The sequence below is a fragment of the Capricornis sumatraensis genome, chromosome 1 (genome assembly GCF_032405125.1).
Source record: "Capricornis sumatraensis isolate serow.1 chromosome 1, serow.2, whole genome shotgun sequence".
In the NCBI taxonomy this organism is placed as follows: domain Eukaryota; kingdom Metazoa; phylum Chordata; class Mammalia; order Artiodactyla; family Bovidae; genus Capricornis; species Capricornis sumatraensis.
In genome coordinates, this window is record NC_091069.1 from 212,207,911 (window position 1) to 212,234,711 (window position 26,801).

Here is a 26,801-nt window from a genome sequence, read left to right on the forward strand (position 1 = left end):
CTGACCACCACCAGAAGCAACAACTGATTTGTCAGGAATAGCAGAAATAAACTGAGAGACCGAGGCATGAAAGTAGAGAAGACTATAAGCTCCCTAGAGGTAAGAATTGTGTGTCTTATTCATAATTGCCTGTCTAGAGTATGCCAGTGTCTAATATGTGAGTAGGTTCTCAATAAACTTGTTGAAATAATTAATTAGGAAAAGAGTGGTACTATCTTTGACCTGTATCTTGTTGTTGTTATTCAGTCACTCAGTCATGTTTAACTCCTTGCAACTCCATCTTACTCCATCTGACAGTCCTTTAAAGGAATTTAAGTCCAAAACATGTATTGTTCCAATCATGGTGCAAGGCGTTGCAAATATATGATAGACAAAAGGAGTTAAATGTAATCTTTACTCTCAAGTTTATAGCTTCCTTTAAGCAGAAAGGCGGACACATTTTAGATGTTTGTGTGTTAAGAGTTTCACTAGAGTTATGGATAAAGAACTGTGAGTACAGATAGTGCTATTAGGAGTAATTTATTCTATTGAAGTTGGGAGCCTACAGGAAAAATAAAGTGACGTATGGGGTGGGCCTTGAAATAAGCAGTATCTCAGGGGAACTTATGAGGAGACTGAAATTGATCACACAGTGAGGCCTCGTGAGGAACAGCTCCAGCCCGACAGCAGAGTGAGTTCAGGGCTGCTAGTGCCCCTCTGGCAGACAGAGCTAAGTGACAGACAGTAGTCTCTACCACAGAGAGCCTAGGATATACCGGAGATGTCCTAGAAGATCCCTGAGGACATATATTGTGGGCAGAAGGCTAAAGACAATTACAGAGCATTCCCAAGATAAGCCAGTGGTCCATACAGCTCAGCGTGGAAGATGCCTCAAGACACTGGTCAGTTCAAGGCCCTCTCAGAGGGTTTCTGGGCTCTTCTGGGCAAGCCCTGTGGATCTAAGTCTAATGAGGTGGGTCAGAGCCGAGATGGAGAAGTCTAGGACTCAGAGATGGCCTGGAACTACTTGAGACTCTAAGACTATGGCTAGCTTTCTGTGGTCACCCCACAGAGGAATCTTCTGTGCAATTTCCCCAGCTCCTGAGATCACCAAAGAACAGAACCTCCCTGGAGATTTGGGCTGGTCTACACATAAAATAAGGGACATCATTTTACCTGCAGTCACCTATACAATCTATAGAATACAGGCTGAGGCCCAGATACTGAAGTCCATGTGGGAAGAAAAAGTCCATGATCAGTAAAGATGATATGGGGATGGATTAAAGTCAGCAGGTTATCTCTCTTGATTATTTAGAAGACAAAATAGAAATTTCACTGAGCAAGAAACCAGTTACACAAAATTAAGGAAGTGAGACCCCAAGCAGCACTGAATGCAGGTGACATAAAGACCCCAAGGAAGCAATGCAGGCCATGAATCAGGATATTCATATACTTCCCAGAAGCGTCATCAGAGCTCCAGCTGCAGCACTGCTACTTATTGTATGCCTGATGTTTTTGTTCAGTTCAATTCAGTCACTCAGTTGCATCCAACTCTTTGATGTTTTTGTTAATTATTGATAAATAAGTATTACCAATAGAATATTATAATAGAGAAAACATCCATTTGCTAAGGAAAAATGAACCTCATTTAAATTATTTGCATTATGAACTAGGATTAATGAGTAATGACAATAACAGTACAGAAGTTTCACTTTTCAACACACTTTCCCAATCATTGTTGTATATGGTATTCATAAACTCTGATGAAATAGGCAGATAACACACTAACAGAAAGGTTATGTTATCTGCACCTCCCGTGAATTCACAGCAAAACAGGAGTCAAGCCCAAGAAGGCTGATTCCCAATCCTGTGGTTTCCTAATCCTGGCCAAGGATGGCCACCAGGAAAACCACTATGACCCACTTATTTAGCCATTTCCAGAGTTCATCTATCAGATGCTTTCTATCTGAGTTGCTCTGATGAATTCCTGCACCTGATTGTTCAGCAATCAAAGCACCTGAGTTCTTAAATACCTATTACATACTTCATGAAAAGTTTTCATAGTAGCATTTGAAACAAAATCATCCTCATCTTTCTTTTATGATGCATGTTCCCTTTTGCATGTAATAAGAGGAATAAAAAACAGACTAGCTTTATATCAGGCTTTTACATGTCTAAAGTCACAGTTTGGATAACTATGTTGAGGGTAGATAAGACACGCTGCTAAGGAGCGCTGAGGAACAATTTATCACGACTGAGATCTCCACACATTCCCTTATTTTAAAATCTGAATTCAGCAACCAGGAAGGATGCCAGTGAAGTCTTTAACCTATTTGCCATTATGTGGAAAATGCCCAGGGCCCAACCCTGAGCAAACAGACACTCCCTTGGTGGACGCCTACTGGTCCCCAGTCTCTCACAGCCTGGTCTCACTACACCTCACCTCTGGTCACCCACATGCTCACGGCCACCTCAAGACAGAATACATGTCTGCTTCCCCATCTAATGCTCCACTTGTAGATTTGCCTTGTCAAGAGTTCCAGCTCTGGTCTCTACTATTAATCAGCACAAGCTTGAAAAGAAGCATTAGCCCACATGTTGGATGAGTAATAAATTTACACCAAAATCACAGAGGAACGTAAAAAAAGTCCAACAAAATAGCTTAATGCACTTGGCAGCAAGCATCAAGTAAAAATGTCTTGCTTTTCTTTTTAAATTTATTTTTGTTGATATTTGCTGCTGGTATTACTCAGATTGCAGCTACAAACAAAGCCAAAGGACAGAGAAAGGAAACAGAGAAGGAACGAAATAAAGAAGAAAGTTAGCTGCGCAGGAGGCTCTAGTCTCACCTCCGAACTTCGGAGTTTTGCTCAAAACTACTAAGTGAGTTATACTTGCCTATCAAGTAGTTTCAAATGTCAGTTTTTTAAGAATATCTTCCTAATAGTTCAAGAAAATTCAATGGCCTGATATTTATGGATAGAATTTAAGAGACTATGACATCTGAATGGAGAGACTGAAAGATAGGGAATTCCTTCTGAAATTTCTTACACCATGACATTCTTAGATTTCAAAACAAAACTCAAACTTGCTTATGAGTTGCAGGCAAAAAATGTTGCCTGCCATTCCAGCAAACAAATATTGCCTGCCAACAACCCATCAGCCACAGCAGCTGCCCCCACTGGTATCTGCTGAGGAAATCAGGATGGAGAAAAACAGGATACAGGCCCTAGATAAGATGCATATATAAGGAATAACTTCAATGAGCCCAGACTATTGCACCTTCCCACACATAGGAAAGCACACAACCATTAATTTGAGGTATCTGCTTTGTGATTGGATGTAATCTTTTGATGTTTGACTAAATGTTTTGTTTGTTTTCTCCTGGCAAAAACTCCTATACTGTACATCCTGGCTCTTTCCTTACCTCTTCAGAACTGCTCCTCCGAGCTATCTGAGAAGCTGCCTCCTAGGCTATAGTCCTCAGTAAGGTCCCCAAATAAAACATAGGTTGCAATTTTAGATTGCACATTTTTCTTTAGTCAGTTGTCTTCAAAAAAATTTCTCACAATACTCATCCTAAAACAAAACCACAAGATTCCTCCTGTCATGTTCTGAGGTTAGAGTATACCCTAGCCTGTTCCTCTTCTGTAATCCATAGCTCTTCTCTGAAGCCAGACTCCCCAGGTTCAAATCTCAGTTCTGCCACTCGGGACAAAATACTGTCCCTTCTCCATCACTTACTATTTTGAGTACGTGATTGAACCCTTTTTTGCTTCACTTTCTCATCTGAATAAAGATAACAGTATTACCTACCTAATAAAGTTTGTGAAAGGATTACATGAATTAATGTACATAAGGCATTTAGAATGATGCCTGACATAAATAGCACACACACACTATGTGCTATTACTATTTCCTCTTAAGAATAAAGACATCCTATATAGGCTTGCAATCTCAATTTTTGGTTATGCAAATACCAACCACAAGCCTCAGGAAGAACAAAAGGTAATGGTAAAACACATTCCACCAGGTAATTTTAACCAGTGAGCTGTCATTTCACTTACTTTTCCTCCCCTTGATCACCCTTTTGATCTAGAGATACAAAAAAAGGTGATGGACTTGAAAGCCAAGCAACAAGCAGGAATCAGGAAATGCAAAACTGGTGCCTTCCAGACTAGTCAGCCCCTTACTGGGGGAAAGCTCCACCTGGCCCAGCACTGCTTTGTCATAGGGCTCAACCTCTCCACTGCCTACTTACTCCCTGGTTACAAAAGCACAGAGGAATAGAGAGAAGTCTGTGCCAGAGTCAGCAAACTTCCAGAGTTATAAGATACAGCAGAAAGGGCAATCAGAGAATCAGATCTGGGAATCAGGGCTCTCATCCTGGCTCTGAGGGACCTCAATTCGCCCTTCTGTTTCATACAGAATGAGAATGCCTATGCTATATACCTTATTAAGATGTTGTGAAAATTAGTTGAAATAAGGCATGCAAAGGCATCTTGAGAAGTATAAAGTACTATAAAAAGTTTCAGTAATACTAGCTAGTATAGCGTGAGTATCAGAGAAGTTGCTCAGTCGTGTCCAACTCTGCAATCTCATGGACTGCAGCCTATCAGGTTCCTCCATCCATGGAATTTTCCAGGCAAGAGAACTGGAGTGGGTTGCCATTTCCTTCTGCAGGGGATCTTTCCAACCCAGGGATTGAACCCAGGTCTCCAGCATTGCAGGCAGACACTTTACCGTCTGAGCCACCAGGGAAGCCCAGCATTAGTATAACCTCCCCTAAAGGTAGCAGATGTTACAAAAAATAATAGTTCATTTTTATTAAAATCAATTATCAAAGTTAATTTACCAAATGCAGGGTTAAGAAAATTCTCCAGACATTTTTAGAGAATTTAGGATAGTGGTTCCCAACCCTTTCAGATCCAATATTTCCTTGTGTAAACATGTATCTTTGTAATACCTCCTTTACCATCCTGAAACAAAATTCATATGAAACATAATTTCCAAAAAGACCAACAATAACATAATATATATTTTAATATATAAATCTTGGGAATGACTAAACCAAAAGACATAGATAGCCAGAAACTTGCCTATATATGGAAAATCACAGTGAATATAACAGGTACAAACACAGGCTACAGAGTTGTGCTATATCAGATTCAAATACAACCAGTGTTGTTTGCTTTCGATGTCCTTTTCTGAAATAGTAAACAATCCTGAGCTCTAAACAAAACAAAATACAATCTTCCCTTAATTTACATGGTCACTGTATTCCTAAGATACTCAGTGTCTAGGATTATAAAATCACAACTACTTTGTGCTGTAAAACAGAGTTAGGTCCTGAACTTAATTATAAACAGATTTCAAAGCTACTAGAATAAAAATAAGTCCCAGGTAGCAAAGGACAACTCTTGCTTTTACAGAACAGACTGTGCGTTGCAGGCTATCCAAGACCTCTGGGCTAACAACATTCCCACAAATTTATAATTTATAGAATGTCTCCTAGGGAGCAATACCATTCCTTTGAGAATCATGGCTATAGGGCTTCAGAGAGACTTTAACAAGTTTATGTGGGCAGTGCTGCGAAAAAAAGTTTGCTAAATCACAGAATACTTCCCAAAGCCCCTTCTGGAAAGACTATTAAATCACTAATCACACTTTCGGAAATAATGGTATTCATCACTTTTTAAAATTGAATTCAATAGTAAAAGCATGCTGAATACCTGCCACAAGAGAACAACAGTAAGAAAGCTCTGAAGATATGTTTTCCAGGAATGGAAGGCCTGATGCTTGGCTGGGCCTCTCAATTTATCAGTAATACAGAAAATATAACATGTCTCCAAAAGGACAAGAGGGAGGGAGCTCATTAAAACTGTTGTAGAATACTCAGACCTAGACACAGAGCCTAAGTCATCAGTACCATTCAGGATAAATGGTATGCAAATTTTATACTTGGAGTACAGATTGTTGCTTGGAAATTACTTCTATGGTCCTTGGATGTACTATATTTATTTTTTTAAGGTCTATAAATTTTTCTATGCCTACTTCCCAAAAGAAAATGGGATTTGTAGATCAGTCCAGTGAAGTCTAGTGAATGAAGTGGGTAATCTTGGCTGTTTTTTCACTGTCAATATATAAAAGTAAACCATGAAATATATATATTTCCATTCTTTTCCCAAACAAGCAGGTTTTATATGCATTGAAAGGTATGCTTAAATTAGAAAGCCTACATTTTAGGTTTCACTTTTCCCAAACCTAGCTTTAACCCATAACCTAGTGATTACTAGAAAAATATATAAAATCTCCACTATTCATGGCCTACTGAAGCTAAAATGTCCCAGTCTCTGCATCAAAGGAGGGAAATGTTAGTTGCTCAATCATGTCCGCCTCTTTGTGACCCCATGGACTGTAGCCCACCAGGCTCTTCCATCCAGGTGATTTTCTAGGCAGGAATATTGGAGTGGGTTGCCATTTCCTTCTGCAGGGGATCTTCCTGACCCAGGGATCAAACCCAGGTCTCCCACATTGCAGGCAGACTCTACCATCTGAGCCACCGGGGAAGCCCCAAATGAAGGAAATAGACTCTAGTAAATAATTACAAAGAAAGACACCTCGCCCAACCTGAAGCCTTGGAAAGGGTTTCTTGAAGACTAATAAGGAGCCAAAATTATCTCCTTAGTTACACTGTCAATACATTCTTATTTCAACAGATTTTAACACAAGTGTGAGAATAATGCTTCTGATTTTAAGTACTTATCATGCACTAGTGCCACCTGGCGGACATTTTTAAACTACAGCTTAAAATTATTATTTAAAAAGAGTTTGAGGCTTTCTCTATTAACTTTTTTTTTTTAATTTTTTAACTTTACTTTATTTTACAATACTGTATTGGTTTTGCCATACATTGACATGAATCCACCACGGGTGTACATGCGATCCCAAACATGAACACCCCTCCCACCTCCCTCCCCACAACATCCCTCTGGGTCATCCCCATGCACCAGCCCCAAGCATGCTGTATCCTGCATCGGACATAAGACTGGTGATTCGATTCTTACATGATAGTATACATGTTTCAATGCCATTCTCCCAAATCATCCAACCCTCTCCCTCTCCCTCTGAGTCCAAAAGTCCACTATACACATCTGTGTCTTTTTTGCTGTCTTGCATACAGGGTCATCATTGCCATCTTTCTAAATTCCATATATATGTGTTAGTATACTGTATTGGTGTTTTTCTTTCTGGCTTACTTCCCTCTGTATAATCGGCTCCAGTTTCATCCATCTCATCAGAACTGATTCAAATGTATTCTTTTTTAACAGCTGAGTAATACTCCATAACTTAAAAAAAAAGTTTATATATATTATTTTGCAACATACTTTATCTCATAGTTTCTGTAACTTGAGGACCAATGCATTAATTCACTCCTATGAGATTCACCTATTAACCTAACTCCGGGTCATTTGCAACCTGGCCACATTTCATCTTTGTCCAGATTTGTAAATGGGTTGCTCCTTGGAAGAAAAGCTATGACTAACCTAGACAGCACATTAAAAAGCACAGGCATTACTTTGTCGACAAATGTCCGTCTAGTCAAAGCTATGGCTTTTCCAATAGTCATGTATGGATGTGAGAGCTGAACCATAAAGAAAGCTGAGCACTAAAGAATATATGCTTTTGAACTGTGGTGTTGGAGAAGACTCTTGAGAGTCCCTTGGACTGCAAGGAGACCCAACCAGTCCATCCTAAAGGAAATCAGTCCTCAATATTCATTGGAAGGACTGATGTTGAAGCTGAAGTTCCAATACTTTGGCCACCTGATGCAAAGAACTGACTCATTGGAAAAGACCCTGATGCTGGGAAAGATTGAAGACAGGAGGAGAAGGGGGTGACAGAGGATGAGTTGGTTGGAGGGCATCACCAACTTAAAGGACATGAGCTTGAGCAAGCTGCAGGAGTTGGTAAAAGACCAGGAAGCCTGGTGTGCTGCAGTCCATGGGATTACAAAGAGTTGGACACAACTGAGAGACTGAACTAACTTTAAATGGGTTAAGTTATCACATACATAAAATAAGTATTTGCAGTAGTGCTGCAAAGCAAACTCAAATGAAATGAGCAAGAAGAGAGCACAGTGTTTATCCGTATCTTTAAACCCACTTCAGTTCTTTAGTGAAAAGACTTATTTATTCAGCAGATCCAAATTATAGATGGGTTTCCCAGGCAGCTCAGCTGATAAAGAATCCGCTTGCAATGCAGGAGACCTGGATTTGATCCCTGGGTTGGAAAGATCCCCTGGTGGAGGGCATGACAACCCACTCCAGTATTCTTGCCTGGAGAATCCCCATGGACAGAAGAGCTTGGTGGGCTACAGTCCGTGGGGTCACAAAGAGTTGGACATGACTGAGTGACTAAGCACAAATTTTAGTTTTCAGTGGTCCTGCCTGAATAGGATCCAGAGAAGCACAAGCTTTAAGGAGAAAGAATTTATGGTTATAACTACATCAAAGTTAAATACTTCTGTTTAATGAAGGATATTATTTGCAAATTTAACAGCTTAATATAAGGAGTGAAGATATTTATAATTTCTGAAACCAGTAAGGACTACAAGACATTTCACCAAATCAACACAAGGCAGAAAAATCAAATAACGGGCAAAGAATATTAATAAGCACTGACCAAAAAGGAGTATTAATGGATGTTCTGCATTTTATCAAATAAATATAATTAAAATGAGAGATTGCTTTACACCTACTGGGCTGGCAAAAAATTATTTAGGAAAGTCTGATACTAGCAAGTGCTAGTGAAAAGTGTGAGGAAACAAAAGCCCTCAAGTATTGCTGATATGAGAGAAATCTGGCAGTACTAAGTATGCATATACCCCACAACCCAACAGTCACATTCCTGGTTATATTAGCTACTTATTACTATACAACAAATTACCTAAGATTTAAAGGCTTAAAAGGACAAATATTTATTATCTCAAAGTTTCCGTGGGTCAGGAATCAGATGTGGTTTAGCTGAGTAGGGTCTCTCAAAAGGTTGCAATTGGGCTTCCCCAGTGGCTAGGGGAATCCACCTGCCAATGCAAGACAGGTTTGAACCCTGGTCCAGAAAGATCCCATATGCTGTGGAGCAACTAAGCCCGTGCACAAGTACTGAGCCTGTGCTTGACAGCTGGGAGCTGCAACTACTGAGCCCACATGCAACAACTGCTACTGCCCGGACGCTCAAGGCCCTGTGCTCTGCAACAGGAGAAGCCACTGCACTGAGAAGCCTGCACACTGCAACTACAGAGTAGAGCCTGCGGCTAGAGGGAGCACACAGGGCAACAAAGACTCAAAGCAGTCCATAAATGAGAGTCAGCTGGGGCCTCAGTTACCACAAGGGTACTGGGGGAAGCATCTGCCTCCAAGCTCACTCACAAACCTGTTGCCAGGCCTCAGAGCCTAGCTGGTTGTCGGTCAGAGACTTAAGGTCCCTGCTGTATGGACCCCTCCATGCTTCTCCCAAAGAAGAGAGGATGAGAAATGGCAGGTAAGAGTCAGATCTTTAAAAATTTCATCTTGCAAGTGGCATCTCATCACAATTGCCAGATTTTATTCACTAGAAGAGAATTGCTAGGACCAGCCCACATTAAAGGGGAGGAGATTACACAAGGCATGAATATTAGGAGGCAGGGATCATTGGGAGCCATTTTAGAGGCTGCCTGGCACACTGGATATATATCCCAGAAATTCTCAAAAGGTCAATATAACAGGGATGAGACTGTTCATTGCAGCACTGTATGCAAAATAACTGAAGACAACTTAAATCCCCATAAGTGGGAAAACAGATGAGAAGAGAAAGGGTGATAAATAAGTATGGTAGAATATCATGGGGAAAAAAAAGTGAACCAAGTTTATTTTACAGCAACATGGATTCACTTCAGAAACCTACTTCTAAGTATAAAAAAGTAATAAAGAATCAATTATCAGCACACTTATTTAAATTTAACCCATCAATAACATTATTTATCTTTAAAGAACTTATGGTAAGTAGATACACATGGTATACACATGGTATAACTGAGAAAAAGGAATGGGCATAATAAATTACATGAACCAAGATCAACATGCTACTGAAATGGGTAAAATCAACTTAATTCTGTGGATCTAAATGCATTAAAAACAAAGCTCCAAAGACGAGGAATAAAATGACTACATCCCTCCAGTGCTATGCCCAAGCCCCCAAGTTCTTCACAGACAGTTACTAATTATAGAAGATATGTGCACACTCTGTGCACAGATTAGCTACCTGTTATTTTTCACCCCACCTACCCTTCTATATGCTACTCTGAACATCTGGGGCTGGGAAACATCAAACTATTGATACATTTCTAAGGTCTCCTGCCAGGTGGCTTCCTGTTAGGCACTGAAGGGAACTGAGGAACCTGAAGAAGCAGAAAGGCCCTGGCTTCCAGTGTATGACAGTTGCTGATAAGACACTTGCTGCTATGGAAACAAGACTCCAGATGAGCAGCCAGTGCAGAATCATCAGCCTTTAGTTAAGCGACACCACTTCAGCAGACCCTTGTGTCTTCAGGACTACAACAGCAGGTCAACTCAAAGGCAACACCACTTCTGATCTCTTCTGATGCACTTCTGACCTTCACCTTCCTTTTTCCTGCTCCAGGCCCCTTGTCTTCCTTTTTGCACTTCCAACCCCTTTACGTCAGTACAGTGTACAGACCATCTCAAATACCACACTTCTGTAATACTATCTTCACAATCATTGGACACAATTTTAAACAACTGAATTCCCATTTTACAGATAAGGAGATTGGAAAGTACCTGGAAAGTCAGATAAGAGAAGGAAAGTACCTGCCTGAGGATCACAGCTGGGAGGTGAACTCAGGACATTTGACTCTTATGTCTATGCACTTAACTATATTCTACTCTTCCTTTCACACACATATAAGTAGACTAAAAACTGTATTTCCACATGATGTCATATTAAAAAAATGTGACTGTATGGTAAAGACAGCTGAGTACCACCTGTGGGCCTTTAAAATAAACATTTATTTTGTATCCTCATACTTTAGAAAAAGGAAAATATTATAAAAGTTATACAATAAAGGATATGACCAACCTCCCTTCCTTGATAGATTCACTCATATGCTTAGGGGTAAATATGGTTCCATAAGTCATGCTACATGTCTGATACTAATTATATGGATAATAATATTATCATGCTTTCCATGATAATAATATCTGGCAGCAAAGGAGCATGTTACTGTGAACATTTATATTAATAGATCTGAACATTCTTAATGGAAAGAAAACTGCTTTTAACACAAAGGCCTCCCTGGATTGCCAAAACTGAAAATTGCATGTCCTCATTAGTTGCCTTCTGCCTAATAATAACCTCAAAATGAAGATCCTCTCTTATCCCTCACCTAAAATCCTCCTCTTCCCTTTTGCTAATAACAGCAATAACAAAGGGTCCTTTTGTGGACTCCAATAATTCCACTAGATGGAACTAAATACACACACATACACACAAGCACCCTCTCTTCTATCACATTTTTCTCTAAAGAATATGTTAGATTATCAAAAAATGAATAAACTGCCTAATGAAATGTCAATATTCACTTAAATTTCTTTCAAATAAATCACCTGATTTATTTATTATTATAATTTATTATTGGTGGCTCAGTGGTAAAGAATCTACCTGCAATGCAGGAGATGCAAGAAACACATTATCCTGGAGGAGGAAATGGAAACCTGCTCCAGTATCCCTGCCTGGAAAATCCCATGGACAGAGAAGCCCGGTGGGCTACAGTCCATGGGGTCACAAAGAGTCAGACACAACTGAGTGTTATGAGCATATACACACACACCCACGATTTACTATTAAAGAAAGAATCATTTCTTTTCCTCTAATATTAGCTCTACCTAATGACTCAGTAAAGAATCTGCCTGCAGTGCAGGAGACCCAAGTTCTATCCCTGGGTCAGGAAGATATCCTGGAGAAAGGAATGGCAACCCATTCCAATATTCTTGCCTGGAAAATACCATGGACAGAGGAGCTTGGCAGGCTACAGTCCACGGGGTCACAAAGAGTTGGACACGACTGAGCAACCCACACTTTCACTTCACTTTCACTATTAGCTTGTATACATAGCAATGCTTTTTGCTTTTAACTCTCAAATTTTAATTCTGAAATAATCATCTACTTACAGGAAGTAGAAAACATATATATACACACACACATACACAGGGAGGTCCTGTGCATTCTTCATCTATCCTCCCACCATGGTAACATCTTACATAACTATAGTACCGGACCAAAATAAAGAAACTGACCCTGAGACAATCCATAGAGATTATTCAGATTTTACCAGTTTTACAAACATATGCGTATGTATATGCATGTGTGTGTGCACACACCTGTCTGTGCTATTTCATCACCTATGTAGTTTCATGTGCTCACCACAATCAAACCACAGAACTCTTCCATCATCATAGCTCCCATGTGCAATCTCAGTATAGCCACACCCAACCTCCACACATACCCCCATCACTAAACACTGACAATCACTAAGCCATTCTCTTTATAAATGTGTTGTTTCAAGAATGCTGTATAAATGGAATGACACAATTTATAACCTTTTGAGATTGACTCTTTTCACTCAGCATAATTCCCCTGAGATCCATCCAAGTTGTGTGCATCACAGTTCATTCCCTTTTATTGATGAATATCCCATGGTATGAATGTACAAGTTTGTTTACAAGCAAAAATTTTTAATTTTGTAAAAAATACCTGTTTTTCCCTAACAAAATCTTACATGAAAATCAAAAATCTAAATAAAAATGAAGTTGCTAGCTTGACGCATGAGTTGGGACAAGCAGAGCTAGGTCTTCTTGGCCTCCTCCCCCATGTGCCCAAGACACCATTAAAGCCTAAAAAACAGGCAGGAGAATGCATGGGAATGAACCCAATAAAAATTTTATATCTGCTCACAACAGTGAAAGTAGCAGTAAAACTCAGGCTGCTTTAAGGGAATCTACAGGAGTATACCCCATCATCTTAACTGTAACCCTATGTGATGAGAGGGGGGAAGGGAAACTGCCTGTTTCTACATCAGAGAAAGTACTGTCTGTTAACAACTACTTAATGAAATGAATTTTAAAGATGAGACTATCAGTTAGCTATTGCCAATAATACCACATAAGAAACCACTCCAAAACTCAATAGCTTAACAATAATCATTTATTCTTATACTTGGCATTAACAGTTATTTAGAGTGACACTGCTTCAGATGTTCCATTCTGAGCCCAGATGAGGAGGCAGAGACTACCAAGGGTATTTCTCTTTGTGGTGAAAATAGAAAGACAGGAACACAAGTGCAAATAAGCAAAGGCATTTTAATCTTCTTACCATATCCACTAACAACTCACTGCCAAAGCAAGGCACACAGCCAAGTCCAAAGTTAAGGAGCAAAGAAATATACTCCATCACCATGAGGACTGGGGAAATAGAACGCTATTTATTACCTGCATAGGGATTAAGAATTGTAACCAACAATTCAATCTACCACACCCAGAAGACTTGCTATCTCCCAAAATGTTTCCTCCATCTGACTGTGTCTTTGCTTAAGCCTTTGGTCCCTAACAAAAATTAAAATACTCCCAGGACTAACACTTTACTCCATAACTATTTATCCATCCCTTACTATGAGAATCAGACCATTTCCTATGAAGAGAGAGAAAAGGCCAATGTGACTAGGGAAGGCAAAGAATAAGGGACTAGGGAAACATCCCCAAACAAACTTTTGCACAGAATCTTTGTATTCTTACAAAATGAAAGGCAAAATGTTACAGAAATACAGTCACAGATGTAGAAAACAAATGTATGGTTACCAGGCGGAAAGGTGGGCGTAGAGGGGGAGGGATAAACTGGGAGACTGGGACTGACATACACACATTGCTATACATAAAACAGATAACTAAAAGACCTACTGGACAGCACGGGGAACTCCACTCAATACTCGGTAATGGCCTATGCAGGAAAAGAATCTAAAAAGAGTTTATATGTATAACTGATTCGCTTTGCCATATAACTGACACTAACACAACACTGTAACTATTCTCCAATTTAAAAAGAAAGGCAAAATGCCAAAACAGAACTCTACAATCAGAACACAGATATTTTTAAGATCCTCTCTGAAACACAGAATTCCACATCCCTGGCTATTCATAGTGTCACCATCTCAGGAATCTGTCTCATAACACTCTGCAGAGACTTCTACAGCACTGATTTATGCGGACACTCTAGAATCCAGATGAACATGGATTTATCTCAGCCTCTGTCAAGCAGCCTGCGCTTCAACATTTCTGATCTAAATGCATAAACAAAGGAGAACTATCAGACATACTTAATACTTCCTGAATACAGCCCAATAATTTTGATTAAAGCCCTTTTGATTAAAGGCTACCTTCTCTGAGTAGGTCATCTGTACTTCTCTGTCCACATGACCACTGACAAATATCATTTGTGCTGTTATATACAATAAAGTACCCTGAAGGAAGAAAACTATTTACTGTGTGTTGCACTTAACAGTTTGTGATACTAGATCAGACTTCTGTGGTTAACTCATTATAACCAGTACTACTCAAATAAAATTTATCAAGCTTAGAATTAGATGCAGGTTTTAAGTAAAATGAAGTCTTGACCAACATAAATAACTCTCCCTACAAATCCCATTTACTCCCTCTCTAACACCATTCAAATCTGCTTGATTTCTTATTTCATGGGCAGACTCATAAGTAATTACTTAAAACTATGCCCATTTTTTAAAATACTGACTTCAATCAAATCATACTACTACCTACCTGAAGACTATGCATTGCACTCGCGTTGCCTTAAATAAATACTAATTAGAAAAGTCTAGTTAGAGACACAAGTACATATAAAAACAGTAATGATAACTTAGGAGGCATCTAAAAACTAAGGAGAGATGATAACTGCCCTAGAAGTTCAACACACAGATCACTGTGGACGGGGCCCAACCTACTTAAGTCCAGAAAATACTAAGTGAAAAGAGAAAACGGGTCAATCATTAAGAACAGTAAGATTTTAAGAGACACTCCTAAAAACTGTACCACACAGTATCATTCCGGAAAGGACTTTTTTAACGCATCCTGAGATTCTTATATGCTCTTTGACAGCAATTTCATTCCTAAGAAAATAATGAGCAAAACAAAGACTGTTATAAGCAAAAATTGTGGCAACAACCAACTTTAGAGGTAGGATAATTAAATGTTGGCATATCAATCTACCAACTGTCTAATGCTGTGCAACAGGAGCAAACACTAAGTGGCATGTAAGCTTATTGCTCACATGCCAAGTTACTTGAGGCTGGTTCACCAGTTCTGCTGATCTTAGCTGGGTTTGTTCAATGTATGAGGTTGGCTGGCTTCATACAGGGTAATTAGGGCAACCTGGTCTGTGCCATCTCTTCCGACAACACTCATCATTAAGACAGAGGCACGAGCCTCCTGAGCCCTGAACTCAGAACCTCATTCTAATCACCAAACCCAAAGAGGAGAAAGGCCCTACAAAGTTACATCAGGGGTCAACAAACTATAGACTACAGGCAAAATCTGATCCACTACCTTTTTTTTTAAATAACGCTTTATTAGAATATAGACACTTCATCTATATATTTCCCATGGATTTTTTACACTATAACAGCAGTGTAGTAGTAACAGAGACCACTGAACCTAAAAATCCTTAAATGTTTATTATTTGGTCTTATTGTGAATTACAAGATAAAGAGAATGGACACAGGGAAGAGTAAAGAATTAGGACTATTTTTGTAATCCACCAGTGGAATATGTTTTATTAAATGTTTTAAAAATTTTAATGGTTTAGAAAAGGTTTATAAAAGAATGTTAATGTTAAAGAGCAAGGAAGGTACAAAAATATACACAGTATGATCTCACCTCTACATAATTATATATAAGTAAATACAAATATCACAACTAATTCATGTATATAATCTTCATATAAATATTTAAAGGCAAGCCACAGACAAAAATATTTTCAAAATACATAACTGATAAAGGACCTTTATACAAAATACACAAAGAATTTTTAAAACTCAAGAATATAATTAACACTGTTGTATGTTATATATAAAAGAGTGTAAATCCTAAGAATTCTCAACACAAGGAAAATTATTTTTTTCCATGCATTTAATTCTGATTCTATATGAAATAACGGTGTTCACTAAACTTATTGTGATAATCATTTCATGATGTATATCATTATACTGAATACCTTAAACATATATAATGCTGCATGTCAATTATATCTCAGTAAAACTGGAAAAAAAAGAAAAACAATTTAAAAATGGGCCGCCAAAGACAAATATCATATGATATCCTTTATATGTGGAATCTAAAACAAAAATGATACAAGTGAACTTCTATACAAAACAGAAATAGACCCACAGACACAGAAAACAAACTAATGGTTATCAAAGAGGACAGGGGATAAATTAAGTGTTTGGGATTAATATATACACACACTACAGTATCTAAAATTGATAACCAAAAAGGACCTACTGTATAGTACAAGGAAGTATACTCAATATTTTGTAATAACCTGCAAGGGAAAAAAAATCTGACAAAGAGATACATATGTATATATAACTGAATCACTTTGTTGTACACCTGAAACGCACACACTGTATATAAACTATACTTCCATTAAAAAATAGGCCAAAGATCTGAACAGACACCTCATTATATACAGAAGATATACCAGATGGCAAATAACCAATATGAAAAGACACTCATCATCCTTTTAGCAACGGGGAATTGCAAATTACAACCATAAAATGCCACCACGCACCTATTAGAATAACTAAAATCCAAAAAGCGAACAAAACCAAATGCTGGCAAGGCTGTAAAGCAGCAAGAACTCTCATACATTGCTAGTGGGAATGCAGAATGCCACTCTGACAGACAGTTTGGTATTCTCTTCCAAAGCTAAACACAGTGTTACCATAACAGCCAGCAATCTTGCTCTTAGGTATTCAGCCAATTGACTTGAAAACCTTTATCAACACAAAAACCTGCATACAAAAGTTTACAGCGGATGTATTCATAATAACCAAAAGCTGGTAAACAAGGTATTTTGACAGGCGAATGAATAAAGTATGGTACCTCTATACTAAGGAATATTATTCAACAATAAAATACATGCACTAACAAGGCACAAAAGACAGAATAACATTAAAGACATATTGCTAAGTAAAGCCAGTATATAAAAGGCTATACATGATTGCAATTACATGACACTCTGGAAAGGCTAAACTATAGAGAGAGTAAAATGATTAGTGGCTGCCAAAGGTATCAGGCTCAGGATGAATAGGTGAAGTACAGAGAACTTTTAGAACAGTAAAACTATTCTGCATCATACTATAATGGGGGCTAGAAGACATTATGCATTTATAAAACTCCATAAAACTTTATAGCACAAAATGAACCTTAATCTAAGAAAATTTTTTAAAATCATTTAGGAAGTCAGGGGATTAAATGCAGACTGTGACAAGAGATTCTACCTGAATTACCAATATACAGAAACTTCACTGAAGATGAGTTGAGTGTTCAGTCCCATGTCCATCTCTTTGCAACCCCATGGACTGTAGCCCACCAGGCTCCTCTGTCCATGGGATTCTCCAGGCAAGAACACTGGAGTGGGTTGCCATTTCCTACTCCAGGGGATTGTCCCAACCCAGGGTCTGACACTGAGTCTCTTGCATCTCCTGTGTTGGCAGGTAGATTCTTTACCACTGGGTGAGCCACCTGGGAAGCCTATACACGTATACCGGAATTGAATAATTAGATAAATGAATGGCAGATGAGAGGACCAGAGTTTTAGGGTTTTTTTGTTTTTTTTTTTTTTACTGTTGGAGTGGGAGTTTACAGATAAACAGTGGAAGTCAGACGGATCCATGAGGTAAAGAATTAAAAGCTGGAGATAATATGAACTCATATTTAGCTTAATACAGATATAAATAAGTATAAATATTAATACATAGGTTACTATAAAAGCATTTTTTTCAGTCACTCAAGGCCTGAAAGAAATGACACCCAGTAGCAACAAGCATACCTTGTGCCTAGATACTGACTGGCCTTTAAAACCATTCTCCAATATATGGAACCAGTATTTCTTGGCAAAATGGCTGATTCTAAAGCAGTAAATATACAAAATGAGTCTGCAGCACCATAATTATGGTGGCAGAGAAGGGGAATGTGAAGGGGGAGGGAGACAAGGAATGGGGAAAGGAGTAGAGAGCGAAGGAGGAGAAAGGAGAGGAAAAGGAAAAAAACCACATATACAAGCCCAATGGGGTTGTGTCAAAGGAAGGCCAATCAAAAGAGCTACAAACAGCTGAAGCCAGAACATGGTGGGGTCGCTAACAGTTGGACACGACTGAGCGACTTCACTTTCACTTTTCACTTTCATGCACTGGAGAAGGAAATGGCAACCCACTCCAGTGTTCTTGCCTGGAGAATCCCAGGGATGGGGGAGCCTGGTGGGCTGCCATCTATGGGATTGCACAGAGTCGGACACGACTGAAGCAACTTAGTAGCAGCAGAACTCAAAACGGCAAAGAACAATAGTATTAGCTAATAACCTCAATATAAACTAAGTACTTATGAGTCCATGTTGCTCAAAACAAATGACTGATCTAGTACAGATGTCCCTGGGAATCTGCAAAGGATTAGTTCCAGGACACCTCAGAGGCTCCAAACTACAAGGATAAAGGGCATAATATTTGCACATTGCTTCAAATCATTTCTAGATTTATTTAAAATACTTAATACAATGTAAAGTGAAGGTGTTAAGTCACTCAGTCGTGTCCAACTCTTTGCGACCCCATGAACTACGGCCCATTGGGCTCCTCCTTCCACAGATTTTTCCAGGCAAGAACACTGGAGTGGGTTGCCATTTCCTTCTCCAGATCTTCCTGATCCAGGGATCAAACCTGGTTTCAGGCATTACAGGCAGACTCTTTACCATCTGAGCCACCAGTGAAGCCCAATACAATGCAAATGCTATATAAATCACTGTAACTTTTCCCCAGATATTTTTTTACAAAATTTTTTTAAAGTGAAGTCTAGTTGATTTACAATGAAACACTATACTGAAGGGAAAAACAGAATGGTTGTATGGATACAGAATGACCTTAAGTTTATTGAATGTTTACCCTCATTGCTGACTTGGAGCTATGCTCAATGCCACTGATCAACAGCACAAGAGTACTGTATAGCATATTTCTAGCCCCACAGAAGATCAAAATTGAAAACACAGTTTCTACTGAATACACATCATTTTCGCACCATCATAAAAGTTGAACAATTCTAAATTGAACCATCATAAATCAGTGACCATCTGTACAAGTAGAATTGCTACAGAAACACAGTGACTGTCAAACCTACTTCTAATAAGTTTGAAATATTATAGATCTTGTTTAACCAGAAGGAATCCTCCAGCATGCCTCTTACCAAGGCAATAAGGCAGCTATTTCAAAATGTATCAAACTGATTATTCTCCTTAAACTACTTTTAAGTACAGAGAGATAGTGAGACTGATTTCTTGCTTTCATCAAGGCTCACCACCTTACTGCTCAAGTTAGTTTAACATGTGACAGAATTGATAAACTGAGAATGAACAGCCTACATCTGTGCTTTTTATGACACCATTTCCTGATTCCTTAATTCCTAGGATGACTCAACTGAGGCTGACCTATTTTTAAGTAAATTGGTCTATTTTAAGGAAAATTTGCCCCTATCATGAAAACAAGCCAAAAGCAGACTGCACAAAGGCCCTGAATAAGGGAAACCCAAAACTTGCTCAAAGAGTTACATTATCAGCATCCATGAATAAAATCAAATATATAGAGGAGAATATGTGAAAATCACACAGGAGCCAGACTGATGGCACACCCACTAGCCAATTACAGGACATGAACATCAAAAGAAAAAATTAACTCAACAAAAAGAAAATAAACAATCTGATTTTTAAAAGTAGGCAAAGGTTTTGAACAGCGATTTTATCAGTTGAAGATATACATGTAACAAGCAAGCATATGAAAAGATGCTCAACATATTAAGCCATTTTGTGTGTCTGTGTGTGCCTGCTCAGTCATATCCAACTCTGCAACTCCATCAGGAAAATACAAAGCACGCTATCTACTATCTATCAAAATGGTTAAAAAAAAAGACATCAAGTGGCAGTGAGGATACACAGTAACTGAGATGCTGACACACTGCTGGTGGGAAAGCAGGTGTGAGTGCTCAAGTCCCTTCAGTCGTGTGACCCCAAGGACTACAGCCCACCAGGCTCCTCTGTCCACGGGGATTCTCCAGGAAAGAATCCTGGAGTGGGTTGCTATTCCCTTTGCCAGAGGATCTTCCCAACCCACGGATTGAACCCACAGCTCCTGCACCTTCTGCAGTGCAGATGAACTCTTTACTTGTGAACCACCAGGGAAGCCTGGTGGGAAACTTTCAAAAAGGCACAAATCAACTGGAAAACAGTTAAATACACAATACTATAAAGATCCAACAATCAGATCCCTAGTTATTTATCCCAGTAAAATGAAAACCTATACAAAAATGTTCACAAGAGCTTTACTCCTAATCATCAAAACCTGGAAATTCAAACGTGTCTCAACAGGGGAATGGATAAACTGCGGTACAACCAATGTAACAGTATTCAAAATAAAAAGTAACAAACTCTTGATATATACCACATCTTAGTCAAATCTCAACTGCACCATGCTATTTGAAAAGAAGCAGACTTAAGTGGCTACATACTGTATGATTTCATATTACATATTTTGGAAAAAGCAAACCCTAAGGTTAAAAAACAGACTGAAAGTTGGCAAGGGTGAAGGATAGGTGAACAGTTTGAAAACAAAGGGGTAGGGTAGCAAAGGGAATTCAGGGGAGCTGGGGAGGATGACAGGCTTTTTTTTTAATTGTAGTGGCAATTATAAGGATCTACACATGCTAAAATTCAAAGAACTGTAAATCAAAGTATATGCTTTACCATTTAAAAATTAATGAATTTAAAAAGAAAAATCAAGTTAAAATAACACCTGCAAAGGATAAAGTCTTTTAATCCCTTAAAACAGAAAACCAACTTAAAATAACACAAGGTCTGATAAGGATCTATACATGTTAAAATTCAAAGAACTGTAAATCAAAGTATATGCTTTACCATTTAAAAATTAATGAATTAAAAAAAAATCAAGTTAAAATAACAACTGCAAAGGATCAAGTCTTTTAATCCCTTCAAAGAGAAAACCAACTTAAAATAACCCAAGGTCTGAAAACACCTGGGCTAATCAACACCATATATTTCCTGATGCAATGCAATGAGAATTGACCACTATATCTCGGGTAATCCTGCTAAAAGAGCTTAACATAACTGTGAGGAAATATCAGACAAGGCTAAATTGAGGCATTCTGCAAAAACAACTGGTTTGGACTCCTCAAAAATGCCAATTACACCTTTAAAAAAACTCAAGAACGGGTTCAGATCAAAGAAGTCCAGTAAGAGAACTCCACACAACACAATCTTAGATAAGGACTTTATTATAGATGGGGATAACTGACAAAATTTCAGTGTGGTCCACTGATTAGATAACAATATTGTGTCAATGTTAATTCTCTGATTTTTATTCTTGCACTGTGATTATAAAAGAAAATTCCTTTCTTTGAAGAGGAAAAAAAACAAGTATTTAGGGTGTTACTCATAAATGGCTCAGGAAAAAAAAATATTTTAAAAGACAAAGAAAAAAAATAAGGTTGTGTTTACATTTGGCAAATCTGAGTGAAGGGTTTCTAGGAATTCTTTTTACTATTCTGCAACTTTTGTCTGAAATTATGTCAAAATTCAATTATTTTTTTAAATAAACATCCTTCAGGCTAAAAATAACAGATCAATTTATCTAAAAGTAAGAATCACCATGAACACATTTAATAAAATTAAGAGTCACGGGAATGCTCTTAGTACTTACTTCAAAACTGACCAGAGATTGGTGTCCCAGCACAAAGCCTGGAATTCTGGGTTCTACTGTGGCAAGGAACTAGCTTGATGCTGTTAAGCATCTTAACTACTGAAGCAACTCTCTCCCCTTGACTGCTTCCCTGTTCATCAAAGGCCTTTTGCCTATAAAATAGTGACTTGATGTGCAGATCTGGCTCTAAAAAAATAATCATATTGCCTTAGAAATTATTCGTATTTATAAACTGGGTTATAAACCAGGTTTCTGTGGTTCTGATTAATACCAGCACTTCTCAAATTGTATCAGCTCTGGGACATCAACAAGAGTATTTTGGGACCCATAAGCCTGAGAACTATCCTCTAAAATGGCAGATTCAGCAAGGCAGTGTAACTGTGCACACTCTTAGCTAACAGCTTTGTTTTTAGCTATATTCCCTCATCTTGTCACAGCCTTCTTTCAACCAACAGATTTCATTACTCATAAAGACACAACATCAAAACAAGTAAGAAACACTATCTCAGAAAACTGCAAGAAACTAAAATATGACACAAACATAATCACTTCAAGGACACAAAAAAGGGGGAGATTGTTTTTATTTTCATGCTTTTTGAAGTCCTGACATAGAAGAGATACAGACAGACCACAGGTAAAAATTTTAAATATGCGGACAGAAAAGAAGTCACTTTAGAAAGAACAAGGCTTTATTCATAACTTCAGGATTAAGGAGTCAAATCTTAAATAGGAAAGTGTTCCATTCGGCACTTACTCAGTTTCCTTATTTAGTGATGTATATAGAATTTATGAGCTGGCTCTTAGTTCTGGCATGCTCAGTTATCTTACTTATAGAAATAGGATCTTAAACCTTCATTTTCGGAACACTTTAAAAACCAAACCAATGCCTTCCCTTCAAGGATATGAAAGGTATTTCCTATTTAAATCTGATTCATGGTTTTATAAAGCAAGAAGATCACTTATATTATTTCATCATCCATATGCTGGATTCTAACATTCTTTTTGATGGTGATGTGTTCAATGAAACAAACTTATAAAGACAGAATTCCTTCTCAATTTGTTAACCAAAATTTTAAAAGCAAAACCCTTGTAGAGACACGAAGACATTTTTATAACATAAGCAGCTACAACACTAAGCTGCTGGCACAGACCAAAACAATTAAGGGATAAATTATTATTTAACCTTTCAATACTGTTTGCTATATAATTTGTAAATATTTTAACTATACATTCTTCTGCAACAAAAAGTAAGATTATCCCCAGCTTAACAGCTTTTGAAGATGTAAATATTATAAATAAAAAAAGGCAACTTTCCTACTGAATGTCCAATTATAAACTGAACCCCCAATTTTCCTATCCCAAGGATATAAAAATGATCGAAAGTAGATTAAAGTGCCCTATAAGTTCATACTAAAAATGACTTTTCATATGCTCTTCCACTAAACCAATCAATATAAAAAGAATGTAAAAGCATGTTTAGTGCTTGAAGGTTTAGGTAACCTCCAAGGAATCACAACTCACAAGCTTTTAAAGCCACAGCTATACAATATATGAAAATACTAATGTCTCATAAAAAAGGCAAGCCAATAAACTTCTATTTGTTAATGGCCTAAATTTCAGTAATAATTCCTTTCTCCATAATTTTTTATCTAAAACTTCAAAGCCATCAACTTTTTAGTTCTTCAAGTGAGCAACTGAAATAGTTGCATTTACTCAGGTTTAAAACTAAATTTCTCTTCTCTCAATGTGAAGGCATAGACAGAACAGACAGTGACAGTATTCTGTCCAACATCCTGACCCTACTGATGCGGAAACCACATACAACATGATCTCAGGTCATCATCGATTCACCCTCACCACCAGTGGCATCTTGAGAAATGTGAAGGTCTTCAAGCATCTCAGCCAGACTAACTCGAGGTGCTCCTTCATCATCTGTGTCACTTTCCACAGGAATGGTTGAATCTATGACAAAATATAAAGAGAACTTCAAATAAATACACATATGGAAATACACAAATACTTGCCCTCCCCATCATTACTACTATTTAACCATATTATATCTGTAGCACTTATATCACATCCAGAGCAGGCACTTAAATATGCATTGAATGACTGAACTTGCATAAATATATGAATAACTACCCATTTGCATAGGTGACAGCAAATTGAGGGATCATGCTAGGATGCAAATTATATAAATGTAGCAAAGTAAACAATATTTTACTGTTGCGAAAGTTTGGGATTTTTTTTAGGGGGAAGATGGATAAATGTTTAGAGTAGTTGTAGAACATACAATAAAAGTCATTTATGGATTCAAAGTTTAAGATATCAAGCTACTCATACTGCAGTAATTATTTATTTACAGAAGATACAACTTCAATACTCCTTATTCACCAACCTCTATAAATGTTCACATTTTTTCTAATTGCTTCATCTTCTTCAAGATCTTCAAGGAAATCTTGGTATTGCCTACAGAAGGATAAAGAAACATTTAATCTCTCTCCTTTACCAAAAAGTATGAAGTTAATGTCTTCTTCATTTTCAGTATTACAAGGTTAAGTGTGTTCCAAGTATTAAAATCTTTAAAAATAATAACTGAAGGTCAAATATGGATCTTAAATAAATACTGACAGGTTTTTGAAAAATATTTTCCTTCAAAATTACCTCATTAATAATAAACAATACACACTTGAATAGAAGTGAAAGTCACTCAGTCGTCTGACTCTTTGTGACCCCAATCACTATACAGGCCATGAAATTCTCCAGGCCAGAATACTGGAGTGGGTAGCCATTCTCTTCTGCAGATCTTCCCAACCCAGGGATCGAACCCAGGTCTCCCATATTGCAGGTAGATTCTTTACCAGCTAAGCCACAAAGGAAGCCCAAGAATACTGGAGTAGATAGCCTGTCCCTTCTCCAGCAGATCTTCCTGACCCAGGAATCGACCAGGGTCTTCTGTATTGCATGTGGATTCTTTACCAACTAAACTATCAAGGAAGCCACACTTGAATATAAGGGGACATTAAATATAAGACAATGAGAAGACCCCTTCATACTTTACCCTTTCCCCCCAAAAATGTATAGCCAAGTTGAAACACACCATTTTTAAGATTATAGATGAAAGTGAAATATGCACTTAAAATATCTATTTAATATTATATATTTATACATACATACTTATTTTAAATTACACTGAGACTATATTTTATAAATATTGCTGTCTCCCACTCACATTTCAAGACACAACTTTATTTAAACTTTTCGTTTTCGTAGATACCATTATTATTAATGTCATCATTAAGGCCACTCTTTCAATCATACAATAAATTTTTCTAGAACACAGCATCTTCATTTCTCCTTAAATTGAAAACCAGCATATTTGGTATCAAAGAGCTGTTTTCTTTTACACTAAGTCGTAAGTTCTCATTTGCTCTCTGTGATATCTACAAGGTTATCATTATACCTTGTGGATTACACTCTGGACCCACAAGAACTCATTGTATTTTCAAATGAATCATCCATAACAGCATTGCAATCGTCAGGTCACAAATCAGGAAAAAATAACTAGATCTGTGGCAAAGGTCATTACATCTGCTCATCCTGATCCAAACAACATATTGATAAGAAAACAAAATTACTCAAAAAAAAAAAAAAAACAAAATTAGTATTGAGCAAGAAGCAACCATGTGGTAACTATTTCTTGATGATATAAAAACCATAAAAATTTATCAAAAGGATTTAAGACAACATAAAAAGTATAAACCAAGTGGGACCTTTCATCATCTGTATCCATGTTTTCTCTATCTCTTGCAAGCTCTTTCAGTTTCCAGTTCCTACGACGCTGACGTTTGGTACGGTCATAGCTCTTCTTGATTAATACCTGAAGAAATATTTGCAAAATCACAAAAAATGGGAACGAAGTAACAGGACCTCAAAAGCCAATAAAATTTTTTAAATGAATGGTTATGGGAATGTCAGAAAGACCGCCAACTGATGATAGTGGTTATACCTCAAAGGAAAGGAGTACAGATCAAGAAGCAGTGTCAGAACTTTCAACACTTTTATTAATGCACTTAATATTTTATGAGAATGCATTTAGCCTTATGTGTGTAACTGCTAAATTTACTGAAATTTTCCAGTGACTGAGACTTTTTTTTATTAAAAATTTCATGCTTCTGGTGGTTTTTTCCTTCTGTTACATCACAGTTCAGTTTTCCGCTACCATTCATGTAAGTCATTCTGAAACATTATCAAAGGAAGACAATTTTTCTTCCTCATATTCTTACTAATAAATACTTACAGGCTACATATATTTATTCACAACTATATGTCCTAGAACAATTTAATAAGTGGGAATAAAATAATTTCACAAATTCTTGTAAGACCATTTTAATCTTCTTTATGACCTCTTTGAGAAATACCGATTTAGACTTACACCTAAACCATGTTTCTATTTCCTAATTTATTAATTAATAAAAGCACAATTGGGTGATGAGGAGGGGAGTCCTTCTTATGCCATGACTTGATTTCTGCCCACAGCTAAAGAGATTAATATTTATTTTAAAACATTAAGTTAAGCAAGCAGGAGATAGCCTTTCACATTTCACATTCACTGTTGCTCCTGATTCTTATAAACTCATGTTAAAAATTACCATTTTTTTTTTCCAGAAGTAACATCCTTTCTCTTAAGACTTAATACTGTGAAGATTATTTTCAACTAATAATTATA

General features: G+C 37.5%; 1 protein-coding gene across 1 annotated transcript in view; it reads right to left on the minus strand.

The window, feature by feature from the left end:
* Positions 1 to 22,664: 22,664 nt before the first annotated feature.
* NMD3 (NMD3 ribosome export adaptor) overlaps positions 22,665 to 26,801 on the minus strand; it is a 30,579-nt gene continuing 26,442 nt past the window's right edge. Inside the window, exons 14-16 of the mRNA XM_068970289.1 lie at positions 25,846 to 25,952; positions 24,471 to 24,541; positions 22,665 to 24,034 (exon numbers count right to left, since the gene is read on the minus strand). Of these exons, the coding sequence (XP_068826390.1) occupies positions 23,904 to 24,034; positions 24,471 to 24,541; positions 25,846 to 25,952 (309 nt within the window). The 3' untranslated portion in view covers positions 22,665 to 23,903. The remainder of the gene's footprint in view (positions 24,035 to 24,470; positions 24,542 to 25,845; positions 25,953 to 26,801) is intronic.